We start from the raw sequence: 25,125 nt of genomic DNA on the forward strand, positions 1-25,125 counted from the left end.
ACTTGTCTCGATAGCCCCCCCTCAACACGCTTCCCTTCTCCCAGAAAGTGACTACAGACTCCCTTCCTGCAGTCTTTCCTACTATCAGCTCCCTGGCTTTATAGAACCCCTGCCTATTCCCACACAGGTTCACTTTCCTTTTGGACTAAAAGATTAATTGGCCCATCTGGCTTCCATTAATCTCTTCAGGGCAAGTGGAGGGGTGAGGTGGACACCTCACCACAGGTGCATGCATTGCAAACGAATTAACTCTTCGCTTGTAGGGAAGGATAGAGAACAAGAAGCAGTTTCAGGCATGTCCCAGCCAGACATGGAAACAGCAAACAAAATATTGGGTTCTTGTCTGCAGCAAAATGGCAAATTTCACAGACAAAATGATTAATTCTATGGCATCTTGGTCCAAGGAGCTCTGATTGAGATGACATGAACTGCACCACTCTCTGAGTTGTTGTTTTTGGATAGTGCTGCATCGTTTTACACTTGATTAATGTTTTCAAGACTTTCTTTCCAACCGTAAGGGCTAGAAACATAAGTGTTTGGTCTTTGGAAATGAAAGCTGATATGCAGAAATTCAGTTTTTTAGCAAGGGTGGATTCCACAGCCAAATCACGGACTACATGGGAGGTGTTGCCCACAGGGAGCAATGGGAAGGAACATCTTTTTATTCTATTTATTTTGTACACCACCTAGCACAGTGGGGTCCTGGTCCATAACTATGGCGATTAAGTGCTACAGTAATTCAAATAATTAATAAATAATAATACTGTGGTGACAACATGAACCCTGATTTGGAAACATTTTCTAAATCAAGGTTGGTGGTTTTTGTAGCTAGCAGAACACCATAGCTGCTTTCATTTCAAGCGGAAATTTTTATACAAACTCTTCATTCAGTTCTATTTTTGACAACTTGCACTAACATCAGTGCATAGATGGAACCTGCTGCTCTCTCAGAATGACAGATTTTTGTTTTTTACCAGATTGCGGATTTTGGTTTATCGAAATGGCGCATGGTGTCCACATCACAATCACGAGGTGACAAATCTCTGCCAGAGGGAGGGACTATTATCTACATGCCACCTGAAGACTATAATCCCAATCAGAAAACCCGTGCAAGTGTAAAGCATGATATATACAGGTACTGCCTGTTATCCTACAGTGGCACTGCAAAATGAAAAGTAAAAATTGTCCAAGGAACTTGCTTATAATGAACCAGAACAAGTTATTTTGGGAGACTGTATGGATAAAGTACAACTTTTGAAAACCTCTTTCCATAGCAAACACTAAGACAAATATAATGATCGAGAGATTCGGGTAAAACCAGGATAACTAGAAAAGGGGATTGGTTGGAGTTAACCCAATGTTGTTTAGTTTTCTGAACATCCCACAAATCAGGGCTTGCAGGGAATAGAATTACCCTGCTGAAAACAGGATGGAGGAGGGGAGAGAGCAAATGAGTAGCAAAAGAAAGTGCAAGCATCCAGGTGAACAAACTATGCACACCTACTTAAGAGATCACTGTGGCTTATGTGCAGAGATTAATATAGTTTGCAAGACAAACATGCGGTGAGAGAAAAAGCATTAGCTTACAAAAGGTCAGGAGAAGGGACAGGCAAAAACAGAATATACATCAAATAGAAATTCATATAGGAGTATATATCATACAGAAATCCAGGAAGAGCTACTCCAGTAAGCTTTTGAATGGCACATATAGAATAATAGCTACCTGTAAAAGAAACAACAGCAGTTGCTTTCTAAGTGTAAGAGATACTGAACAAGTTAGCTCAGAAGGGTACCAACTTAAAGCCTGTCTAAACAATCAAGAAGGGGACTGAGTTGAGGAAGTGGATGGTTAACAGTTGACAGATGACCTTTGGCAGTCAAACATAGTTTTTAAGAATATCTATTAAGGCTGCATTTTTACTACTTCAGTCACGGATTCCATAATTTTCATATCAGAGGGCTAGCCATGTTAGTCTGGATCAGTAAAAGCAGCAAAGAATCCTGTGGCACCTTATAGACTAACAGACATTTTGGAGCATGAGCTTTCGTGGGTGAATACCCACTTCATCAGATGCATAATTTTCATATATTTTAAAAATATCTAGGACTTCTGACACTTTGGGACTCTTGCATGTAGGTGTGTGGATGCAGTGATAAGAGATGAATCAGTTTCAGAGACTTAACTGACAAGACAAAGCCTGGGCTTCCTGGAAGATAGAGCATTAACTTTCATAATTAGCTCTTCCCCTTGAGATTCAGAGGAAGCACCTGGCATTCCTAGCAAGAAATCAGGGCAAGAGACTATCCCTATAACTCTCCCCTTTTGAGAGGTATGGGTGGGTGGAGCAAGAGAGAAGAATCAGGAGCTCAAGGCAATTCATTGGAGGAGCAGGAGGGGGAGTGAATATTGCAGCAGGCCCTGTCTATGCTTATGGTTTTAGAAGGATGTGACAGTATTGGTTAGAGTGAGGGAGAGCCTAGAGAGGTTGGTTAGGAGAGAGAGAAGAGAGGGAGAGTAAAGGGAAAGAAAGAGTAAGTTTAGAGGGAAACTAGACTGAAAAAGAGGTTTGAAATGAGGGAACAAGGAACGAGGGAGAGATTGTCCAGAAAGAGGAGGAGAAGAAGAAATTGAGAACATAGGTGGAAAGAAGGGAGAGAACCCAAACCAAAGGAAGAGAGAAGAAGACAGGAGGAGAACATCCATTGAAGAAGAGAGACAAGGTGGGTGAGGTAATATCTTTTATTGGACCAACTTCTGCTGGTGAGAGAGACATGCTTTCCAGCTACACAGAGCTCTTCTTTGGGTCTGGGAAAGATCCTCTGAGTGTCACAGCTAAATACGAGATGGAATGCTAAACAATCTGTTCCACTTTGTATTTAGCTATGATGCACAGAGTACCTTTCCCAGACCTGAAGAAGAGCTCTGTGTAGCTTGAATGCTTGTCTCTGTCAGCAACAGAAGTTGGTCCAATAAAAGATATTACCTCACCCGCCTTGTGTTTCTAATATCCAGGGCCCAACACGGCTACAACACTACATACTAAAAAAGAGAACAGAAGCAAATCAAGCTATACAGTGGTAGGAAAGAGAAAGGTGTGGTGAGGGAAAGAGGAACACGAGCCAAAGGAAAACAAATAGGAAGTTGCAGACTACAATGTCACAGAAGAGATGAAAATGTTTAATTATATCATATCTCAGATTGAATGGGAGAGTGATGTTGGGGGTTTCCCAGGCTGTGGCAGAGTTCATTCACCTCTCTGAATGCTCTTAGGCCTTCCTGTCCAGGATGGCTCTTTGTGACTTCTGTACCAGTTTGACTCCGTTACTCTTGTTGAAAAGCAGAATTTTTGCCTTTAAAATCCACTGTTTTCTACCAAATATCAGGGACAATGAACTCTCTCTTAAGTCACTACTCAGGGGACCAACAATGTGTTGCTGCATATAGGTAGTGTTCTGCTCCACCTTTATTAAAAGTGTAGTTATGAGCCTATTCCTGCTCCCTTGGAGGTTAGTGGGGAAAGTCCCATTGATTTACATATTAACATGATTAGGCTTAGTAAGTTTGGAGTTATTTCTGATGGTCTCCTGAAGATTCTTTTCTGCAGAGTGAATATGGAGTGTATTACACCTAACCCAACTGATCATTGTTTATATTCAGAGTCCCAACAGCATACATTATGGACAAAAATATTTATTGAATTACTTTTCACTCCTGTTAGCACTGCATAGGTAACACAGCTCTGGAGAGGGAGCTATATTCTATTTTGACTGGCCCATAATTAATAGAATTATTAACTGAGTTCCAATTGCAGGACCAAATTTTTTCACTTGTTTCCCCCTCACAGACTGTTTAAAGGCTTTGCACAGGTGTAACTAAGGATAGATGGTGGCCTGCTGAACTCAAATTGCTTTAGGCTTGTCTGTGCTACAAAATTAAGTTGACTTATGTTAGGTCAGCCTACAGCCATTGTGGTAATTAAATCTGCTCTTCCTGTCCACACTATGCTCCTTCTGTCAGTGTGCATCCTCGCCAGCAGCGCATGCAACAACTTAAGTCGGGCAATGACGGCTGGAGCCCCAGTCCCGCCGCCCTCGGTGCTGACCCCCCCAAGCTGTGAGCCCCTCCACCTGAGGCAGCGGGACTCTGGCTGTCAGCCCTGGATCAGCCGGGCTCCAGCTACCAAAGGCAGCAATAAGCAATGTAAGCAACTCAATGTCTACATGGACACTGCATCAGCCTAACTATATCGACCTAATCACTACACCTCTCCTGGAGGTGGAGTTGTTAGGTTAGCCTAGCGCATGAGTTAAATTGGGGAGGAGCATTGTAGTATAGACACTTAGTTAGGTCGACGTAAGCTGCCTTATGTGGACCTTCTCTGAGGTGTAGAACGGGCCTGTGAAATAAATTCCTCTTAACACTGAGAGCCCGGGATGAGAAGGGCTAGCAGTTAGAAAAAAAAACTCTACTTATAGACTAATTTTTTTTATGTGAAATCAGTGAGATTTTCAGAGGCACATATGGCCACCATAAATAAAGTCAGCTATAGCACATTGTTCTTTACTCAGTATTACCCTTGTTGTTGGTTTTCATAACATGTATGAAGGGGGACATTATTATAGTCAGCCATTTAAGTTGGTGTTGTGCAAGTTTATTTTAATGAAATATTTTGTATGATGCTGAGTGCATTGTCAGCATAAATAATAAAATGTTCTAAAGTAATGCACATTTTTACTTTAACAGCTATGCCATTATTATGTGGGAAGTGATGTCAAGAAAACAGCCTTTTGAAGGTGAGATGTGTTTAGTTTTCTTTTATAGCCTTATTTATATTTAGGTAAAGCCTCTGTGCAGTAATCTGAAAACAATTATTTTGGCAGAATTACAACATCCCTAATTATTGTCTACAATTTTAATTTATCCTCCTATAGTAAACAATAACTATCTATAGTACATATATTTCTAATAAATGCTTGATATCTATTTTGACAGAAGTTATAAACCCCTTGCAGATTATGTACAGTGTGTCACAAGGAAAGCGACCAGACACTAGTGAAGAAACTTTATCAATGGACATACCCCACCGAGTGCTGATAGTAACATTAATGGCAAGTGGATGGGCACAAAATCCAGATGAAAGACCTTCTTTTTCAAGTGAGTTTATTTGCTTGGTATAGATTAAATGGAAAACTATATTCCCCAAAATACCTGATTGTTAATACAATGTTGAGATGGCTTAATTGCAGTCACAAAAAGGAGATATAAACAGCTGCATCCAAAACAGCTTTAACTCAGCCTTGTCAAATATCTTATATAATTTACACTTTACATTTAACAGCATATACATTAACTTTAAGCTACTCATGCTAGAAGTCAAACAATAATAAAAAATGGAACATGCACAATGCAGCCAGGTTTATATTGTAGTTGGAATCTTCAGTTTTGTATTTCCTGTCCTTTTTTTGTGTGATTAATTGTGCAACCTTAACATGATTTATTTATTTGCACTTAATTTACTGCTTGTTTTTGAAGGGGTGGGAGTTTTAAGGAGGAAAATAATTAGAGGAAAACAGATAAAATAAGGCTAGTGGAACTTGTAAGCAGTCAGAGATATTTTGCTTCATGAATTAACTGTGAACCCTGGATTATAAATTCCTCTAAAAAAACTGAACCAGCCTTTTACAAACAAACTTTTACCCTTTCATAAACAAATGGGTGTGTTCGTGGAACACACCTGTGTTCAGGGGAAGCCATGTGAAAACACTGTCCCACCTTCCAGAATGAGGGGCTGCTGTTGCACAAGCCCCTTCAGCCCGCTTCATATCTAGCTCATCAGCTCCATTGCACAGTAGTTCCACTGCCAGTGGGATTTCATGGCTGTAGAATTGGTAGCTGGCTCTGCCCCTAAGTGCACCCATAGAATTAAAAATGTCTATTATGCAGGCTCAGTACACAACTCCCAAAGTCTTAGTTTTTCATGCAAGACACTAGTGCCAATTTTCAGCATATTGGTACAGCAATGTTTAAAAAGTTGTGGTTAGATTTATATATTTTTAAAACACTGGGAACAGTGCTTTCTGGGTTTACCCTTCCTCCCTCACTCATTTTGCTTATACTTTTCCCTGCAAATCACCATTAGGTAGAGAGCTGAGCCTAAGTGCAAATGAGCCTGAAATATAGGAAACTATAATGTAAACAACATTGCAGTCTTTACTAGATCAATCCCTACCACCATTGCAATGATAATCGGAAACTAATTGTATATTTAAGACTTAAAGTGGCATTGAGGGGGCCATTTGGGGATTAGTCCTGCTTTGAGCAGGGGGTTGGACTAGATGATCTCCTGAGGTCCCTTCCAACCCTAATAATCTGTGACTCTGTGACTCTATGATTTGGCGGATTTTAAATGTTTATCATACTGACTAGGTGACTCACTCCAGTTATAAATATCTTCTACGATTCTCACCTTTAGTGCTGTCAAGTTTTACTATGAAATCCTATCTTAATGCTTTTAGCTCTTTTACAGTGAGTCCTACAACCTGGAACACTGAATTCAGAAGGCAGACATGACATTAAAAATCTATATATATTAGAGGGACAAAGCGAGGAGGAGGACTTTGGTTTTGATTTTGCAAATCCTTGTTTATCAGGCTTCTATCTTACAAAAAAAAAAGGTGGGGGGAATTATACCTCGGTCCCATTTTATCCATTACCATCTCAGCTCAAGGTAGAGTTGTCTTTCTTCTTTTTTTTTTTTTTTTGGCCCGTTCCTAACATTAATTACAGCCACGTTGTGTAATTACATGTGTATTTGTATCAACTGACTATCCATCTTGTGAATGTGAAAGCTGAGAGCACTGTATTAACTTCCATCTTTGGAAAATCTGATCCTAAATGTCCAAGGGAGATTATCTTGTAAAAGCAGAAAAGTAGCAATCTTTAATTGTTCAAAATTTAATGGCCTTGGTGCTGTTCTTCTCCCCTCCTAATTGGTGTTGCAAAATGAAAATGGTAAGATTGTGCTGGGGTACAAAATTCTGTATTTTAGAAGCTCTGTGACATTTATATGCCTAGACCTGCAGTTTCCCTTTTTAAAAAAAGTGCTTTCTGTTTTAAAACATCCCCAGTATGAAACACTAAACCTTTATGTTTTGAACTGAGGGCTTCAACAAATTTAACATCTCAATTTCTAGGGTGGTTTGGTTGCACAGTAGCTTCATTTCTCTAAAACTGTTGCTGGTTCTGTTCATTTGAGCTGGAAAGTGTTTGAAAGTTGCTTTCCAAAGAGCTCAGAAAGCAGACTGTTTTGACAATTTCACTTCCTTCAGTGAAGCTGGCAGGAGACAAAAATGAGGCATACTTAGGTCTTTAATTCAAAGCACACAACACAGCATACTAGTGGATGGTTTAATGGGAAACTCAGTCTAGTATTTGGGATTTACAACCTTTTGTTTGGATCATGAACAAGTCTTTTAATACTGGCGGATGTTTTGATATAGAATGTCAGTTTTAAGACAGAGTCCAGTTTGGGGCCTATGAACTTTTTACCTTGTCTCTTGTTTTAACCCAAAACAAGGAACGTGTCATATCACAGGCTTTTATAAAAGCAGAGAGATGTTTCTGTGCTTTTATACTTCTTGGGTATTCTTATTTTATAATGAATTGCATCAGCTAAAATGTTGTTTGTAGTGTTAGCACAATGTTAGAACTGTAAGGATTGTTTAATTAATGTTATAATTATATTTATCTAGGTTTCATAATCAAAATAGTATGTATCTTATGTGACTTCATAACAATAAATACCCTCACTTTTTTTTTTTTTTAATAAAAGGAAGAAAACAGGTGGTTTTATTTAAGGGGAAAACTTTCTCTGCTGTCCTATTGTAAAAGCAGAATTTTCTACTCAGTTTACTTTTACTTCCCTTCATTTTGCAATGGTACTTGTAAGGGTTGAAATGTCTACTTTTTTGCTTCCTCTTTATATTTCTGTGATACTCATTGATAGTAAATTAGGAGAAGTAGGGATGCCAAGATAAATCAGCTACCTTCTCTCTGACCACCTCTTCACCATTTGTAGAGTATCGTGCTCGGTTTCTGGAAAGTGCTTTTCAGTTTGAAAGAGAGAGAATTGAGAAGGAATTTTGCTCATAATCTATCGGTATTATGTGGGGATGGTTTTTTTATTCACTCAAGAATGTTTTCCTCTCAGTGCATCCTTGTAATGCTCACTATTGTTCATAGGAATTGTGTGTGCATCAAATAACTTGTCCCTTTGTTTCTACAAATTCCTGCTTTAAAACATAGTTTGCATGATCAGAAATAGCTTATCTTCCTTATTTTAACTTTAAATGGTACTATGGATCATTTTGCAAGTTTTCTGTAAAATATTTATCTTTGTTGATGTTCTGTAATTGTTTTGAAATACTGTCAAATGGACTCTGAGTTTTGACATGTTATATCATGTATACCTGCCCTGAAGGGATACTGTAATTTAAGATCAAAATTTGACCCACCTTAAAGCTTTTGATAAAGAATATCTCCAAATTATAAATATCTTTTGTTGTTCTAAATTAGAGAGTTCACCATACTATTGCAAAGGAGGTGAAGGGTTGTTTTGTTTTAAACCAGCTACTATATTTACATTATGTTGGCCTTATACCAGAGAAGCACTTCATGATGTTTTACTCCCTCTGGTGACTGTTCAGAAGCAGTCAACTACAGAACATTATTCTTGAGAATGCCATTGCTCAAAGAAGGAAATATGTTGGTTTTTTTTTAAATGAAAATTTTGTCTCCACTATAAAAGCCAGGGGGAAAGTAGAAGAGATAATAATTAGAGGGGAAAATTGGTTGTAAGCTTTCAACAAGTATCACCAAAAGAATAGAGACTAAATTAGAAAAGACAAAGAGCCAGATTATCAGTGTAAATCAGCACAGCACTGTCAATGAGATTTTGCTTAGTCATGCCAGTTGAGGATTTGGTGCCAAGTATTTAATAGTTCCGTTTTAACAAAATTATGTGGTATATTGTCAGATGGAGTGGAAGTTGTGGGGTTTCCTGGGCCCTTCTGTTTGCTTAAATATATCACTTTTTGTAGCTGAGCTCAACTTAAATTAGACATTCCTGCAAGTAACAGTCATCCAGAAATTTTAAAAATCAGCTATGTAATCTCTACATCAACACACACATGCTGGGATGGAGTAGTTGAACTTCCCGTCATCTAATTATTAAAATTACATAAAATCACTAAATAAATAGGTGGCATTAATCTCCCAGGGATGTCAATCTATCACTTTTCATGAGCATGAGAAAAATTACTGTTATTAAAAGTTAATGTTAAACTGAGTATTCTTTTCTTATTTAGAATGCATAATAGATCTTGAACCAGTGCTGAGAACATTTGATGAGATATCTATGCTTGAAGCAGTAATTCTCTTAAAGAGAGATAAGGTAAATAGCTTTTATTACAATGTAATATGAAAATACACTGAAATGGCAACTTGTGCTTGTCACAGTGTAACTAACATAAGAATTGAGTCTGTAGTGTCCTGGACTGGTAGATTTATAATGCACAACTAATAAGAATACCAATGTTTCTTTCAGTCAAAATATGAGTCTCAGTGTATTCGCTTCAGTCACAAGACAGCCGATGTGGAGCTGACATCTGTAAATATACCTCTGAATCTTAGTCCACAGGAGGTAAAACTTTTTCTTCTTAATTTTGAATTCAAGCTCTTTCCCAAATGAGTTGGGGTAACTAAAACATTTTGAAATGTTTTTTTAGTTCAGTATGGGGAAAGCTTTTCTCCCCCTCCTCTTCTGCAGCTGCACAGCCATGAACTAGCAGAGTCAGTGGGGCAGGCAGCAGCAGGGAAGTCTGTTTCTATCTTCTGCACATCAGAGTGCAGTGTTTGCATAACAGCCTGGATGGAGTTAGTTGTGGATGGCCCAAGGGAGCTGGAAGACATAACCATATTATCCTCTGAATATAGGGAGCACACACATACCTGTACAGAGAGTGTAGCAGACCACAGATGCTGCAACAGCCTGTTGTTAGCCACACAATGGGTGCTTTCACGGTTGGAAGAGAGGATTTCATCCCCCACTCCCAGTGATGTTGCTCATGCAAAGTACTGTGGATTTGTTTTTAAATTATCATGTCCCTTAGTGCTGCTGTTTTTCATTCTTACTACTAATAATTAAAATAGCATGTAAAATCTTGGTAAGGTGGTGGAAGAACATCTGCATTTGGTTTTTTACTTCTGTTAGGATATAGATATTCAAGCCTGTCTGTAAAGGCCTATATTTTAAGAATTTATGTTTATCATTTAGCTAGTTATAAAGGTATAAAAGAGAGAATCTGTGTAAGGGCCTTCTTTTACTGTGACAGTCTGAGGCCTGGTTTTTAGGCTAATGCCTTTGGCCAAGCAGCAGAGGTAGCCATAAACTGGGAAGCATATGGTCACAATCTCACATTCCAAACTAGTCATATTGAATAAGGCAACCTGGGGCTGTTAGAAAGGTGATCCCACCTATCACCTCCAGAGAAAGGGAAGAGTCAAGAAGATGTAAAAGGAAATTTAGTCTGATCGTTTTCTGTCTGGTAAGAACTCACTTATCAAGAGACACAGCTGGGAAATCCTTATGTCTTTATAGATGTAGTTGTGAAATCCTCACTTCTGTATTGTTTTGTCATTATAGTTCCCACTTTGATATGTTTATTTGCATGGTCTCTGTCTGGTTCTGTGATTGTTTGTTTCTGCTGTATAATTAATTTTAAATTTCAGTAGAATGATTGGTTAAGGTATAGCTGAGAATATTAATATATAAATTCGGGGCGAAGAAGAAGTAAGTTGGGATCCGAAAATAAGGAAAAAGGAACTTGGATTTAAGCTTGCTGGAAGTTCACCCAATAAACATCGAATTGTTTGCACCTTTGGACTTCGGGTATTGTTGCTCTCTGTTCATGCGAGAAGGACCAGGGAAGTGGGAGAGTGAAGGAATGAGCTCTCTAACAACGTCTTTTTAATGTCTTACTATATTTTAATTGTGAAGTAACTTGAACATCTTAATAACAAGAAGAAGACAACAAAAGGAAAACACTTCAGAAATTACTAAACCATTCCAAAAATGTACATCTTCACTATATAACTGAATTCATTTCAGGAAACGTGTGCTCCCTTCCTGCAAAGTGGTGCACTCCCCCTCCGGAGCATGTCACCTGAATTACCAAGACTCAAATCTATACCAAAGTATAATATCCTCTCAACAGGTATGTAACCTTGCTGCACAATATTGATTCATGATAGTCAGTTATTATTGAACTGCAACTTTATACTCTATTCGTGGCACTGCATTTGTACAGGAGTACTCACCCTACACTGAGATCTCAGCTCTACTTAAGTAGTCCTCTGCAGTTGGAATAAATCACTCTAACTCCATTACACTCCACTGGGACAACTAATTGCCCCTATATGGCCAGATCATGGGCAAGGATGAGGAGTAGCTGCTAGATCATGGAGCCATGACAGTCCGTTAATGAATTCTTTCAGAGTAGAAACAAAAGAAATGGAGAAGGATTGTTTATAGTGATACAGAGTAGTTTAATCAGAAGTATGTGGTGAAACGGACATGGGAAAATTAGGCTGAGTATGAAGGATGAGTATGAATGTGATTGGGTAAGACACTGGTGAGTCTCAAAACCTCTTGACATTGACTGTACTGCCATGTACAGAATCTCCACTGGGGGGACTGTTCATTGGTGGTGGTATCTGGAGCTTCTGTCAGACTTCAGGTTTCCATCTATAGGACAGAAGCTCTGCTGATGGCATTGGCCAATGATCTTCATCTAGCCATGGTATGAAGATTAAATGTCAGTAATGATTCTTTTGGCCCTGTTTGCACTCTGTCACGCAGCTGACTGTGAGGTATTGTTGGCATACCTGTGCTCTCTATGGGGCACGTCTGAAATTTCTCAAGTGGCTCTGATCCTTTCTTTGTGAAAGGTCACAGAAGATAGTTTTGAACAATTATTATTTATTATGATAGTACCCAGAGGCACTGGTCTGGATCAGAGTCCCATTGTGTTAGGTACCAGGCAAACACAGAAGTAGGAACAGTGTCAGACCTGAAAATCTGACAATCTAAGAAGACAAGAAATTTGTAGAGGCGGCAGGGGGAGACAATCAAACATACTTTGTAAACACTTCAAAAATAAAAATTGACTTCCATCAACTGCCCATAAATGTTGGCTGACTTTTATTTTAGGAAGCACAGCAGAAGCATGCTGTTAGTCTTTGGCTGCCATGGGCAAGTAATTCATACCAATGTGTTTTTTAAAAAGTGTTGCAAATAAAACATTCAGCTATTTTACTGCTTTCCCCTGATTGAATAATCAATACAGATTGTGTTTTAACCTTTTGTATATGATCAGTTTCAACTCTGGGGTTTTCATGACCTGGCACAATGTTGCAAATTTGAGTTTTTTTCTGTTTGTTCAGTGCCTGGCAAAAGGGGACCCTGGTCCATAACTAGAGTTCTAGGCACTATGGTAATAAAAATAATAAAATACAAATGCTGCAGGGAATGTTTGTGTTAAACCTGTTTGTTTTGGAGTTACACTCTTGGTAAAAAATGGAAACATATCTGTTGTTTGGATGTGTCTGGATACAAACTTGACATAAAGGGTCCTTTAAGTGACATACAGTTTTAGGCTTACACTAGTTAATGTGTCCATATAAATTCTATGATTTTATTGTTTATCAGGCCCTGAATTAAGGTAAACCTATTACCATGCTGCTGCATCTCTTTCACAATGTCATTTGTTCTTATACTCAGTCAGTTCTGCAGTTGAATGAATTGTCTATCCGTGAATTAAGTTAGACATAGTTAGTATTCAAACCTATATTGCCATATGAATTACATAAGAAGATTTCATATGAATTTTTTTTGAAGGCATATAGGGAATCCTCATAAGAGAGAGCTAATAGAACAGATAAAAAAGTAGATTTTTCCATTGGACTTCCAATAAAGATCGTGATTAGTCTTTGAGATGCTACCATTCTACTTGAGTCTCTTTTAGGGAGGTTTAGCCCCTCCGCACTTGTTCTAAAATAAATAAAAGGCACTAAAATAAATCTAATAAGAAGAAATAATTGACAACATGAAAGTTGGAAGTCAGAGCTCTGTGGAATTTTCTACTGCTTAAGGCTTTTTAAAGTTGGAACAGACCAAACCTGATTTTCTCAACCATGTTTTGCCCCCCCCAAAAAAAAAATAATCCTCCAAAGCTGACAGAAAATAAGAAAAAAATGTAAAAGCGTCATGAACCTTAGCTTCATGAAAAATCTGAATGTTGTTTGTAGAGAACAGACATGCAACTAACAATTTTTTTGTAAAGGTGCTGTAAATAATTTCTAACATGTTTTTGTTTCTTTCCTGAACCTAAAAGTGATTCTTTATCTTTTATTTAAGGTAAAGACAACAGTTCTGAAGGACCATGCTCTCTTGTTAGCATGGATGAAAATATCTCTCCAGCCCAGAGTGCTAAATTGTATGTGCCCTACCACAGCTACCCTTCCTCATTTGGTGCAGATCGTTCAGACGCATCAAATCCTATGACACACATGCTGCAGTCATCAGCAGTTGTCTCAGGTACAACACAAACTGATGGAATTTTAAGTCCCACTGATATCAGAGGGAAACAATGAATGGTCAGTGAGATGCCTGCTGTTAGGTTTATTCACAATCTTGATATATGTACAACTACCAATTTGTGTGTACGTGTGTGAAGGGAAGACTAGGCCTATTATTATTTACTAAGCACTAACAAAACAATACAAAACACAGTATGCAGACAATACTGGTCTAAAGAATTTACAGTTTAGGGTAAGGAAGATTGCACATACAGTGTGACTGAGGTGTGTATTATGGTTCTCCTTCAGTATGATGCAGAATGGTACAGTTACAAACACTTACCAGGGATGGTCAAGGTATAGCTAATCCTGTCTTTCGCCTACAGGCATGGGGTAGGAGAAAGGAAGTGTTATACTTCTATTCTGCAAATGAGGACCTGAGGCACTGAGAAGTGGTGTCTTGCCCAAGATTACACAGGAAGTCTGTGGTAGAGTTAGGGTTTGAACGCTGGTCTTGGTTCCTAGTCCAGGGTCTTAACCAATTATCATTCTTCTGTCTGTAATCTGGTAGTTTTGGCCCTAATATAGTCATGTTAATTGTAAGCAAAGCCAGCTTTGATTTTAAGAAACATAAGAAAGGAATAATAAGGAAAGCCAGAAAAGGTGAAAGGAATGACATTTTTAACAGGAAAAAAAAAAAAAGGCGTCATCACAGATTGTTGTGATCCATCTTGTAGCTGTTTCAGGAGGAAGTGGGTTTGTGTGGGAGGGAGGCATTGGTGGTGGGAGTGGTTGAAAGAATCAAGTTTCTCTTTCAGAATAATGGTGGCATTTTAGGAAAAGCAGCTGTATTTCTTAAGGGAAGTAAAAGTTATGAATAAAGACCCGGCATTAGAATAACTAAAGAAATATTTTAATTAACCAGATTTAATCTGGATTAATGTAGCAACATTTTGGCAGAGTATTATGAGGCTTTCATTTTAACTACAGGTATAGTTTTGGACCATTCTTTCTCAACTCTTCATTTTACAGCACTATAAATTCACTGTAACTATGACACTAGATTTCTGAATCTTTCTTCAATTTTAGGTTTTGCTGTGGAATCTATGCAACAGGATGTAGCTCACCAGTGGATCCAAATTAGGAGAGAGGACATTGTCAGCCAGATGACTGAAGCATGTCTGAACCAGTCTCTGGATGCCCTCCTATCAAGGGATTTAATCATGAAAGAAGACTATGAACTTATTAGCACCAAACCTACGAGGACGTCAAAAGTCCGACAACTGCTCGATACTACTGACAGCCAAGGAGAGGAGTTTGCTAAAGTTATAATACAAAAGTTGAAAGACAATAAACAGATGGGCCTTCAGCCTTACCCAGATTTGTCATCTGCTTCTAAGACTGCATCTTTACATTTATCATATCAGTATAAAGCCATGTAAATGTTTCCTTACAAGTAGGTTTCTTTTTCTGAAAGGTTACTTTATATCTGTATTTCTTTTGGTCTTTATTGCACTTATATAAGTCTGGTAAGCGAAAGAATTAGATGTAACTAAGGTTACATTGTAAGGTTAAAACTAGTCATTTTGAAGAGCAACTGGAAAGATACACACTCTAATGAAGTATTTGAAAGTATTTTGTTTATACATAAAAAGAGAAAATGTTCCCTATTCTCTATTTTAAATAATCATAATTATTCCATTTATAAATATTCTTTAAGTTGTAACTGTCTTAAAATGATGGAGATGCTGCTCTCACTCACTGTCATGGTAGGATTGATATAAAAGGAAAAAACCCTACAACAAAACCTGTAGAGTTCTGCCAATGTTAATTTCTGCTGTAAGCTATTTTCACATTACCCTTCTGGGTAGATTTGTTCCTTCCTAAAGAACACTAAGTCTGCCATATGCCTGTATTTAGATTTTAATTTTGTCTCTCCACTCAAGTAGTTAGTAGTGGTAAATCTAATGATATAAGACCTGCACCTGGTCCCATTTCAGTCAAAGGGAGTGTGATTGGATCCACAGACCAGCATGTGATCTAGTAGAATGTTGCTGTCTTTAACTCATCTCTTGCCTCCACAAGCTTGACACAGAATCACATTTTAAATGTTGAATGTTGCATTTGATTCCTCAAGCTTCTAATTCCAGTTTATTTTTAATGTCTACATAACCTGCAGTAAGCACTGATTTTATGTGGTGTATAATGATCAAGCATATGCTGCCCAAGTGGGTTAGCAGTGACACAATAAACACACATGACCTCCTTTGACACACAAGCACTAAGAGTGCTGCAGAGCCAGTGTACTTACTTCCTGGAGGAAAAGTGTTGTGTGCTGATCTGTAGCAGTCCCCTCTGGACAGAGTAAATATCAGCACTGAAAATAGTGCTGTTCAGCACTTCTATAGCTGAGAGGGCAGCTCCAGTCAGGCCAATGGGGCTGTGCGGGTTTGGGGGTGGGGGAGAATTCTGTGCTTGCCTGAGACTTTCAGTTTGGTGGGCAAATGCCCCTTTCTTACCCCCTCTCTCCCTCCAAACTAAACCTTTGGTGTCCCGCCTTTCTTGTTTTGAGGGAAGGCCATTGGTGAGAGAGAAGTCTGAGAGGAGGAATCTGATTTTGTTTTAATTCTCTTTAGCACAATTAATACAGCGTGAATGGTTATAAATCCGATTTATAGCTTTTTAATTTTCGTGGATGCAGCACATACACACCATCTACATTTTACAGCAGTAAGAAGTTGAGTTCAGTTATGCTGTGCGCTGAATGCCATTGGCACTAACAAGAATTTTGCAATTGAAAATCCCACCTCCCCATCCAAAAAGGTTACAATCAGCATTAGTAGTTTACTGCCCTTGTCATAAAAGCCAAATCAATGAAGAATCCAAATTATTGATACTTGAAAATCTTGGAGGATAAGCTAGGGACTGACCCATTTCAAACTAGTTCAGAGTCTAAATTGTGCATCACTGCTTGTCTATGTGTTCAAACATGGCAATGATGTTTTAGTATCTGTCTTCACTTGTTTTGTGAACTGAGTCACCAGAATGTGACGTATAATTTCCTGTAAACTTTTGCAGACTTTACTAGGTAAATTAACATTTTTGCAGTAAATTAGAATTTTGCATTTCATCCCTGTTTCTGTGCAGATATTTAAACTTGTTATCAATGTAAAAGTTCTAACGAGGGCACCAGCAACACATAATGGGATAGTGTGAAGGTCCAGTGTGTGTGCTTTTTATAGAATAGATTTGAAGATGACCTGGTGGAATATGGCCATAGTGAGCTGTGCCAGTCTTGCTAGTGATGCCAGACCTACATAATGTCCATACAATGTGCCTTTTTTAAATGCAAGACTGTTGTACCAATAAATAATTGCAAAGCCTCTTTCTTTAGGCTCATCCTATACTATAAAATTGTCATAGGGCCCAGCAGCACTTCAGACGCAGAGATGAGCGGTGCCAAATATCTAGAAAAATCAGTAATTGACTGCACCGGACATGTTGCTTGCAAATTTGAGAGCAAAATTGAAGACAGTGCTAAATGATAGTGAGTAAATCGGAAGTGGACTGGAACAGTAAAGTGAGAAAAGAAATATTGTAACTATAGGTGTCACCTGCATGCCTGAATATTGCTTCCATTTTTCCATCCCCAACTCCTTCCCATTCATTGTCTCAGTCTTGCCCTCTGAAATGGTGCAGAATATCTTGATTTTTATAAAATACATTTCATGAATGGGCATTGCTAAATATATGGTAGAAACAGTATCTGCTTTGGGATTGGGTTCTCTTGTGGTCCACTAATACAAGATTGAAATTTTCATTTTGCTAGTTTAAATTCATAACAGATGACAATGTTCTTCAATAAGCTATACACACTATTATTACATATCTTGATTCTTCATCTTTTTAGGTCTTGGTGAAAGAAATAAACTTTAGCAGGGGTAAAGGGGAAACCTAGTAAGAGCATTAGCATAGTTAGGTATAGGTTTGTCCTTTCTTCTCTTCCTTTTGAAACAAAGACTGATTTTCTTCTAGACTGTTCTCAGAAGGGGGGTGATACCTCCACCAGTCTCCATTTTTGCTGTTTTATCTGAATGTATCTTTTACAACACTATATAAGTGTTCACTGTGAGAATATGGATGACACATTCACGTTTGGTGGAGAGGAAAATAATTGCATTTATAACTATCCATTTATGGCAGATTCTACTTGTGTGTGTCTATGAATCTACATTCATCTGGTTCATGGGTTTTGCTGAAAGGGAGTAAATGGGGGAAGAGTCTTAAAAACCCTGCTGGGCACATTTGCTGACAAGGGAACTAATCCTGGCCCCAGTGACAGACAAGAACGTCACCCTATGGCATTTCTAGAGCCAAAGTATACTAGTGTGCCACTTGGAAACTTTTTAACTTTTTTCCCCTTTTAATTCTTAACTATGTATTCTAATATAAGGAAATAAATTGCACAGAGTAGCTAGGAGTCTATGATCTTGTAATCAGTAGTCTGAGGTACTATGTGACACATGGAGAGGATGATGATGGAGGTATGGCTCTTGTCCTACTGTGAAGTTACATTGGAGCAGCCCAACTGTACCAAACTGGGAATTAGGTATTCATTTATTGCTGCTGACCTGTTCTTTTAAAATGTCAGTTTCTTTTCAATTGAAGATGGGTAACTAATGAGTCATCAGAAGTGACCAATACAAAATTTTCAGCTCTTGACTGAAAATTGAATACGCAAGAGTTTGGGGGCATGTTGTCAGCTGTGCAGTGATGAAATAGCTGGTAATCCAGTTAACCATCCCAATAGTAATTCAAATAACCATCTTCCTGATGCTCCCCAAATCCCAGGCCTGGCCCTGTGCAAATGGGAATCTGTTCTCTAGGATATAAAGGCCCTAAACATAATTGTTTTGCAAGCGTCCCCTTAAACACCAACACCAGCTCTTCAGGTGAGTACTTGTCTGCCTCAAGGACAACAAAGAGAACAGAGGGCTGTGGGGAAAGCTCCGAGGAGTTTGGAAAGCATCTAGCACAAGGGTGGTACTGCCACAACCTCTGCAAATAATGATAATTTTAACTGAGGTTTGTAAAATAGATTTTTCTCATAAACCAAATCCATAGCTGTGATGGAATTAGAGGTGCTCTGTAAAAAATGTGTGAATACTGTATGTTGACCTGGTTATTGGTATGTTTATTGTCTGAATATATTGATTTGGTTCAATAGGGCCTATAAGGAAGAACAAGCAGGAAGGGGGAAAGACTGGCTCAAGATAAGCCATTTCTCCACAGATACTTGAGAATTGTTAAGAGACAATGCCAGGACAGGAAACAGCATGGGCAGAGAACTGTCAGATGTAAAAAGAAACCCCTCTCAAGGTTAGGGCAGTTGTTTGGAGGAATGAGTCTGAGATAGAGGTACTCATTGTGAGGGGTCTGAGGAAGTCTGTCCTGTCTAGGTTACTCAAAGACTTACCATTCCTTAATGGTAAGATAGATGTGTAAACTCTGTGTGGTGTGGAAGTCCTTTTTTTCTCTAAATGGTTTTTCCAACTGTGAAAATAAAGAATACTTTGGTTTGAAGAAGGCTGTTTTGTCACAGGATACCACTGGTCACGGACTCCCAAAGGGAAGAATTGCAGGTGCTGAACTCAGTTGGACCTACTAAGTAAGCATGACTGATACACAGGGTACAGTAGGCCAGGGGCTGCACAGAGTGTGGCAGGATTGTGAGCCCCAGGAGAGGTAAAGGCCCAAGGCATGACACATGAGGGGGTGCCCTCAGAGAGGGAACAGAGGTGCAGCTAGTCCCGCAACTATGGCAGGAGCTCTCAGCTGGCATCACCTATTGCTCAGCATATTGAAAATGAGAGAACATTAAGGATATGCTGTTGACTGGATTTAGAATGGTTGGAGACCAGTCGAGAGATTTGTCACCCTACCCACCTCTATCATCGGGGTTTAAGATTGCCCAAAATAAAAACTAACAAGGAAGTGCAGGAGAAAAGCTGCGGTAGGTTTATTAGACTAACAACAGTTCAACCAAGTAAGTAAACTGGATATAGTATAAAGGATTCTCCACACAGGTAAGTAAATTAAATAGGCAAAGGTGACATTATAACTGTACTGACTGTGACCAAAAGGGTTTACTCCATCCCCAGGACGGGTCCCAGGTAAGGGCTATGGAGGACTTAAAAGGTCTCTACCCTATCTTGCAGCTTGTCTGGAGCCTCCTCACAGCGCAAATCGGGTCCGGGACTAACCAGGTGACTCGGCAGGGTAAGAAGTGCACCTCAGGCAACAGGTAGGTGGTAACTCTGCTTAATGCTGGTGATTCTTCTTCCTTCTTCCCTGCAGCATCATGGGTGCAAGTAAGATCCGGATGAGAAGGTGGCAGCTGGCAGCTCACCCTCAAGTGCAAGTGTGTTAAACCCTCCCACAACCCTAAGGCGTGGTGCTCTGGCATACACATCTCAGTACAGCACTTTGCCACTCAGATGGGCAGCACCCTCCCTCAGATGTGCTAGCCCTTATATGCCCTGCTTTTACTGGGCAGATCACGTCACATGAAAGGGTGGGAAACTGTCCCTAAGGAGGGGGAAGAAAGGCAGCCAAGATGGATTCCTAGTTGTTCTTGTCAGGGATTCAAAATGGGATGTGGGTATTAACAGCCAGAACAGAAATACAGAAATTCTCCCCTTACAGTGCCACACTTATGCTGTGCTAAATGCTGCAGTGAAAGGCAGGCTGCATGCACACTTGGCACTGTGGGGTGTAGCTACACATGGCAGTGAAAAACTCCAGGAGCAGGGAAAGGCTTCAGCAGCTCCATGTTGCTGGAGTCTTTCCTTGCTGCCTCCTCTCCTGCTAGGGCCTTTCCCTGCAGCAGAGGGTATGTCTACACTACGGGATTATTCCGATTTTACACAAACCGGTTTTGTAAAACAGAGTGTATAAAGTCGAGTGCACGCAGCCACACTAAGCACATTAATTCGGTGGTGTGAGTCCATGGTCTGGGGCTAGCGTCAATTTCTGGAGCATTGCACTGTGGGTAGGTATCCCGTAGCTATCCCATAGTTCCTGCGGTCTCCCTCGCCCATTGGAATTCTGGGTTGAGACCCCAACGCATGATGGTGCAAAAACAGTGTCGTGGGTGATTCCGGATAAATGTCATCACTCATTCCTTCCTCCGTGAAAGCAACGGCAGACAATCATTTCACACCCTTTTTCCCTGGATTGCTCTGGCAGACGCCATAGCACGGCAACCATGGAGCCCATTCAGCTTTTTTTTACTGTCACCATATGTCTACTGGATGTTGCTAACAGAGGCGGTACTGCAGCCCTACACAGCAGCATTCATTTGCCTTTGCAAGACAGCAGAGACGGTTATCAGTTGTTCTGTATCGTCTGCTATGCCATTATAAATTGGCGATGATATGATGGTTATCAGTCGTTCTGTACTGTCTGCTGCTGTCATGGGTGCCCCTGGCTGAGGTCGGCCAGGGGCGCAAAGACAAAAATGGGAATGACTCCCTGAGTGAAGCCCTCCTTTATGTTATCTAAAAATAGAGTCAGTCCTGCCTACAATATGGTGCAAGTGCACTAGAGAACCAGTGTACCAGAGAACAAGAGAGCACAGCCACTCCGTGTCAAATCCCGCAGAAATGATGAGCTGCATGCCCTTCTAGGGGATGCCCCTGCAACAACCCCACTCGTTGCTTCCCTGCTCCCCCAACCCTCCTGGGCAACCGCTGCAGTGTCCCACCATTTGTGTGATGAAGTAATAAAGAATGCAGGAATAAGAAACACTGACTTGTTACTGAGATAAAATGAGGGAGAGGCAGCCTGCAGCTGCTATGATAGTCCAGGCAGGACATTAAACAGTGGAGGGGAGAGGAGCTCAGCATCCCGCTGCTATGATAGTCCAGTCAGTACAGAATCTTTTCTTTACACATGAAAGGGAGGGGATGGTGCAGCTCAGTCCCCAGTTGCTATGATGAAGATGGTTACCAGCCGTTCTGTATCATCTACTAGGAATGACTGGGAGTCATTCCTATTTTTACCCAGGCGCCCCCGGCCAACCTCACCTGAGGCCAGCCAGGAGCATTCATGGGATGATGATGACGACAGATAGCAGTGATATTGTACCGTCTGCCACCGGGGAGGGGAGAGGAGAGGATACTGCTGTTCACTGTCGCAGCATCGCGTCTACCAGAAGAATGCAGTAGACATAGGGTGACATTGAAAAAAGTCAAGAAACGATTTTTTTCCCTCTTCTTTCATGGAAGGGGAGGAGGGTAAATTAACGAGCTATACCCTGAACCACCCTGGACAATGTGTTTGACCCTACGGGCATTGGGAGCTCAGCCAAGAATGCAAATACTTTTTGGAGACTGCTGGGGACTGTGGGATAGCTGGAGTCCTCAGTACCCCCTCCGTCCATGAGTGTCCGTTTGACTCTTTGGCTTTCCGTTATGCTTGTCACGCAGCACTGTGCTGTGGACTCTGTATCATAGCCTGGAGATTTTTTTCAAATGCTTTTTCATTTCGTCTTCTGTAACGGAGCTCTGATAGAACAGATTTGTCTCCCCATACAGCGATCAGATCCAGTATCTCCTGTATGGTCCATGCTGGAGCTCTTTTTGGATTTGGGACTGCATCACCACCCATGCTGATCGGAGCTCCACGCTAGGCAAGCAGGAAATGAAATTCAAAAGTTCGCAGGGCTTTTCCTGTCTACCCGGCCACTGCATCCCAGTTCAGATTGCTGTCCAGAGCCGTCACAGTGGTGCACTGTGGGATACTGCCCGGAGGCCAATACCGTCGATTTGCGGCCATACTAACCCTAATCCAATATGGTAATACCGATTTCAGCGCTACTCCGCTCGTCGGGGAGGAGTACAGAAACCAGTTTAAAGAGCCCTTTATATCGATATAAAGGGCCTCGTTGTGTAGACGAGTGCAGCGTTAAATCGGTTTAACGCTGCTAAAATTGGTTTAAACACGTAGTGTAGACCAGGTCAGAGAGAGGCTCTGTTAGTGGGGAGGCAGCCTGATGCTACACTACTAAAAACAGTAGTGTTGACCTGGGAGGTACTGCTTGGGCTGTACAGAGCCATAGCTTGGACAGTCAGAAATGTAGGGCACTCTGTTCTACTCAACTCACTTAAGCTGGACTTCGCCATCTACCTGTTGTTTATACCCACACTAGCTGGGTGAGCAGTGCTTGTACTCTGTACACTGCCACCAGGGTAGACGTGTATTAAGATGCTGTTGCGACACTTCCTGGGGTATCCAGAGCTGTGAGGCACTCATTACCACCTGTCCTTGGAGGAAGTCTTGTCTGTGCCTGCCAGAGGTCAGCTCCCCAAAAACCACTGGTCACAGGCAGCACAAGCACTCCCATTTAGGCCTATACAGGTCCTGCTCTCTCTATGAGTTAGCAATAGGCATGCTCCCCTTGGCTGGAAATGTGGAATCGTGGCCAATGGGAGCTTTGGGGGTGGGACCCGCAGTCGAGGGCAGCATGCAGTGGAGCCACCTGTTCCACCCCACCCCACCCCACTCTCAGGAGCCATTGCCATCATGCTGGCCACTTCCGGGAGCGGCACAGGGCCAGGGCAAGCAGGGAGCCTGCCTTTGCCCTGCTGCATGCCGCTGCCACCCTGGAGCCACTCGAGGTAAGAGGTGCCAGTGCAGAACACACACCCCAAACCCCTCCTGGGCCCTGCATCCCAACCCCCTTCCCTGAGTCCCCAACCTCCTGCCTTGAGTCCCCTGTTGCACCCCAACCCCCTGCCCTGAGCCCCCTCCCTCACTCTGCATCCCAACCCCCTGCCCTGAGCCCCTGGATGCACCCCACACTGCTTCTGCACCCCAGCCCCTTGCCCTGAGTCCCTTCCTGCACACTGCACCCCCTACCATACCCACACTCCCTCTCACACCCCAATCCTCTGCCCCAGCCCTACATTCATGGCCCTGCATACAATTTTCCCATCCAGATGAGGCCCTCAGGCCAAAAAGTTTGCCCATCCCTGGTTTATAGTGAAACAATTGCAAGTTTCCTTAAAGTACAGAGGTTCAAGTGATGTCAAGTAGAAGTATTGTAAACAAATAGTTACATATAAAATAAAATCACAAGATGCATTCTAGAACATAAACTTATTTAACTAGATACTTTCATTTTTTAATAGAGCAATGTTCACCCAAAGTCCCTCCAATGTTTGACAGCCAAGCTTGGCAGTGACTCTCCATTCATAAGACATAAAGCCTCAGTGAAGGAGCTAGGGGGAGGAGCATGAATCCCCAGATATACCCCAACAATCCATTGTCTTTACTTTAAAGGCAGGATCCCCTCCTATTGTTTGTTTGTTCTTGTAAATTTCCTCTCTTGAAGATTTCACAAACACTTTATTAGTATTTGGCTCACTATACAAACAGGTATCTGCTGAGTCAGACAATGCCCACATGACGGAGCAATAAACTTCTATTACCTCCTGCTTGAAAGGCACCTGTCCAAGATATGTCACCTTCTGGTTACTTGCCTTAAGAACATAATTTTCAGTATAGACACGTAACTTCTTAAATATTATGCGTACATAGATTTTGCAGTGATTATGATGGGATACTGGCTCTTGGTAGAGACCTCATCCTTTAGTGAATTATTATGCATACATCCAGTCCAGGGGATTCCTGTAAAACTCTATGCACCTCTGTGCTCTCTGCCAGTTGCAACAAAGAGGTTCTTGAGTCACAGCTGTCTTGAAAATGTAACATTTTAAAAAATAATATTGCTCATGTATTTTTGAGCCTGTGTAACAAAGCCAGCACAGAATAATGTAAGATGGGTGAAGGGTTACCTTTTTGTTATATATTTTGAAAATACCTTGGAGAATAATTTGTATAGCAGGTTTTTAGCTTGGACATTTAGTGTCTTATATTTCTTCTGGCTCTTAATTAAAAATCCTGAATAACCTGGATGAAGTATTAAGATTTTATTCCCCCTCCTCTACTCTTCTTCCTTGGAGTGTGCAATCGTAATGTTCTAGCACCAGATAGTACCAGATAACATTCGGTGACTTTCCTGAATGAAGGTCTGAAATCTCTGGTAACTAACTAAAATAAACTTCTATTGATGTCTGTGGGTGCTTGCTATGAGATATTGTCGATTCAGTGGGATTGGGATCAAAGGAACAACATACAGAAAACGAGTATGAACTAAACACAACATAAAATAAATCCTCTCCCCCTTTTTTGAAATGAATTATAAATGGATTCTTGTTCTTTGCCAAACTGTGAACAATTGCTTAAGATTTTGAGGTACTAATGCAGTATCATAAACTCCTCTGATATTAGTGTGATCATCAGCTGTGCATTTGAGTGAACTTGCTGGATTATTGCTGGTTGCAAATACAAGGGAAATGTGCTTATCTTATATTCTTTATTGTTTGATTTTGTTTTCTCTTCATGTTGACCAAAGCACTTTTCCT

At 40.6% G+C, this 25,125-nt stretch overlaps 1 protein-coding gene across 2 annotated transcripts in view; it reads left to right on the forward strand.

Moving 5' to 3' along the window:
* RIPK2 (receptor interacting serine/threonine kinase 2) overlaps positions 1–16,305 on the forward strand; it is a 38,920-nt gene extending 22,615 nt beyond the window's left edge. For both annotated transcript variants that reach the window (XM_030553408.1, XM_030553409.1), the window contains 8 exons: positions 978–1,135; positions 4,745–4,794; positions 4,994–5,155; positions 9,367–9,452; positions 9,606–9,701; positions 11,169–11,274; positions 13,476–13,655; positions 14,726–16,305. In XM_030553408.1, the coding sequence (XP_030409268.1) occupies positions 978–1,135; positions 4,745–4,794; positions 4,994–5,155; positions 9,367–9,452; positions 9,606–9,701; positions 11,169–11,274; positions 13,476–13,655; positions 14,726–15,078 (1,191 nt within the window). In that variant the 3' untranslated portion in view covers positions 15,079–16,305. The remainder of the gene's footprint in view (positions 1–977; positions 1,136–4,744; positions 4,795–4,993; positions 5,156–9,366; positions 9,453–9,605; positions 9,702–11,168; positions 11,275–13,475; positions 13,656–14,725) is intronic.
* Positions 16,306–25,125: the final 8,820 nt, after the last annotated feature.

The sequence above is a fragment of the Gopherus evgoodei genome, chromosome 2 (genome assembly GCF_007399415.2).
Source record: "Gopherus evgoodei ecotype Sinaloan lineage chromosome 2, rGopEvg1_v1.p, whole genome shotgun sequence".
NCBI lineage: Eukaryota > Metazoa > Chordata > Testudines > Testudinidae > Gopherus > Gopherus evgoodei.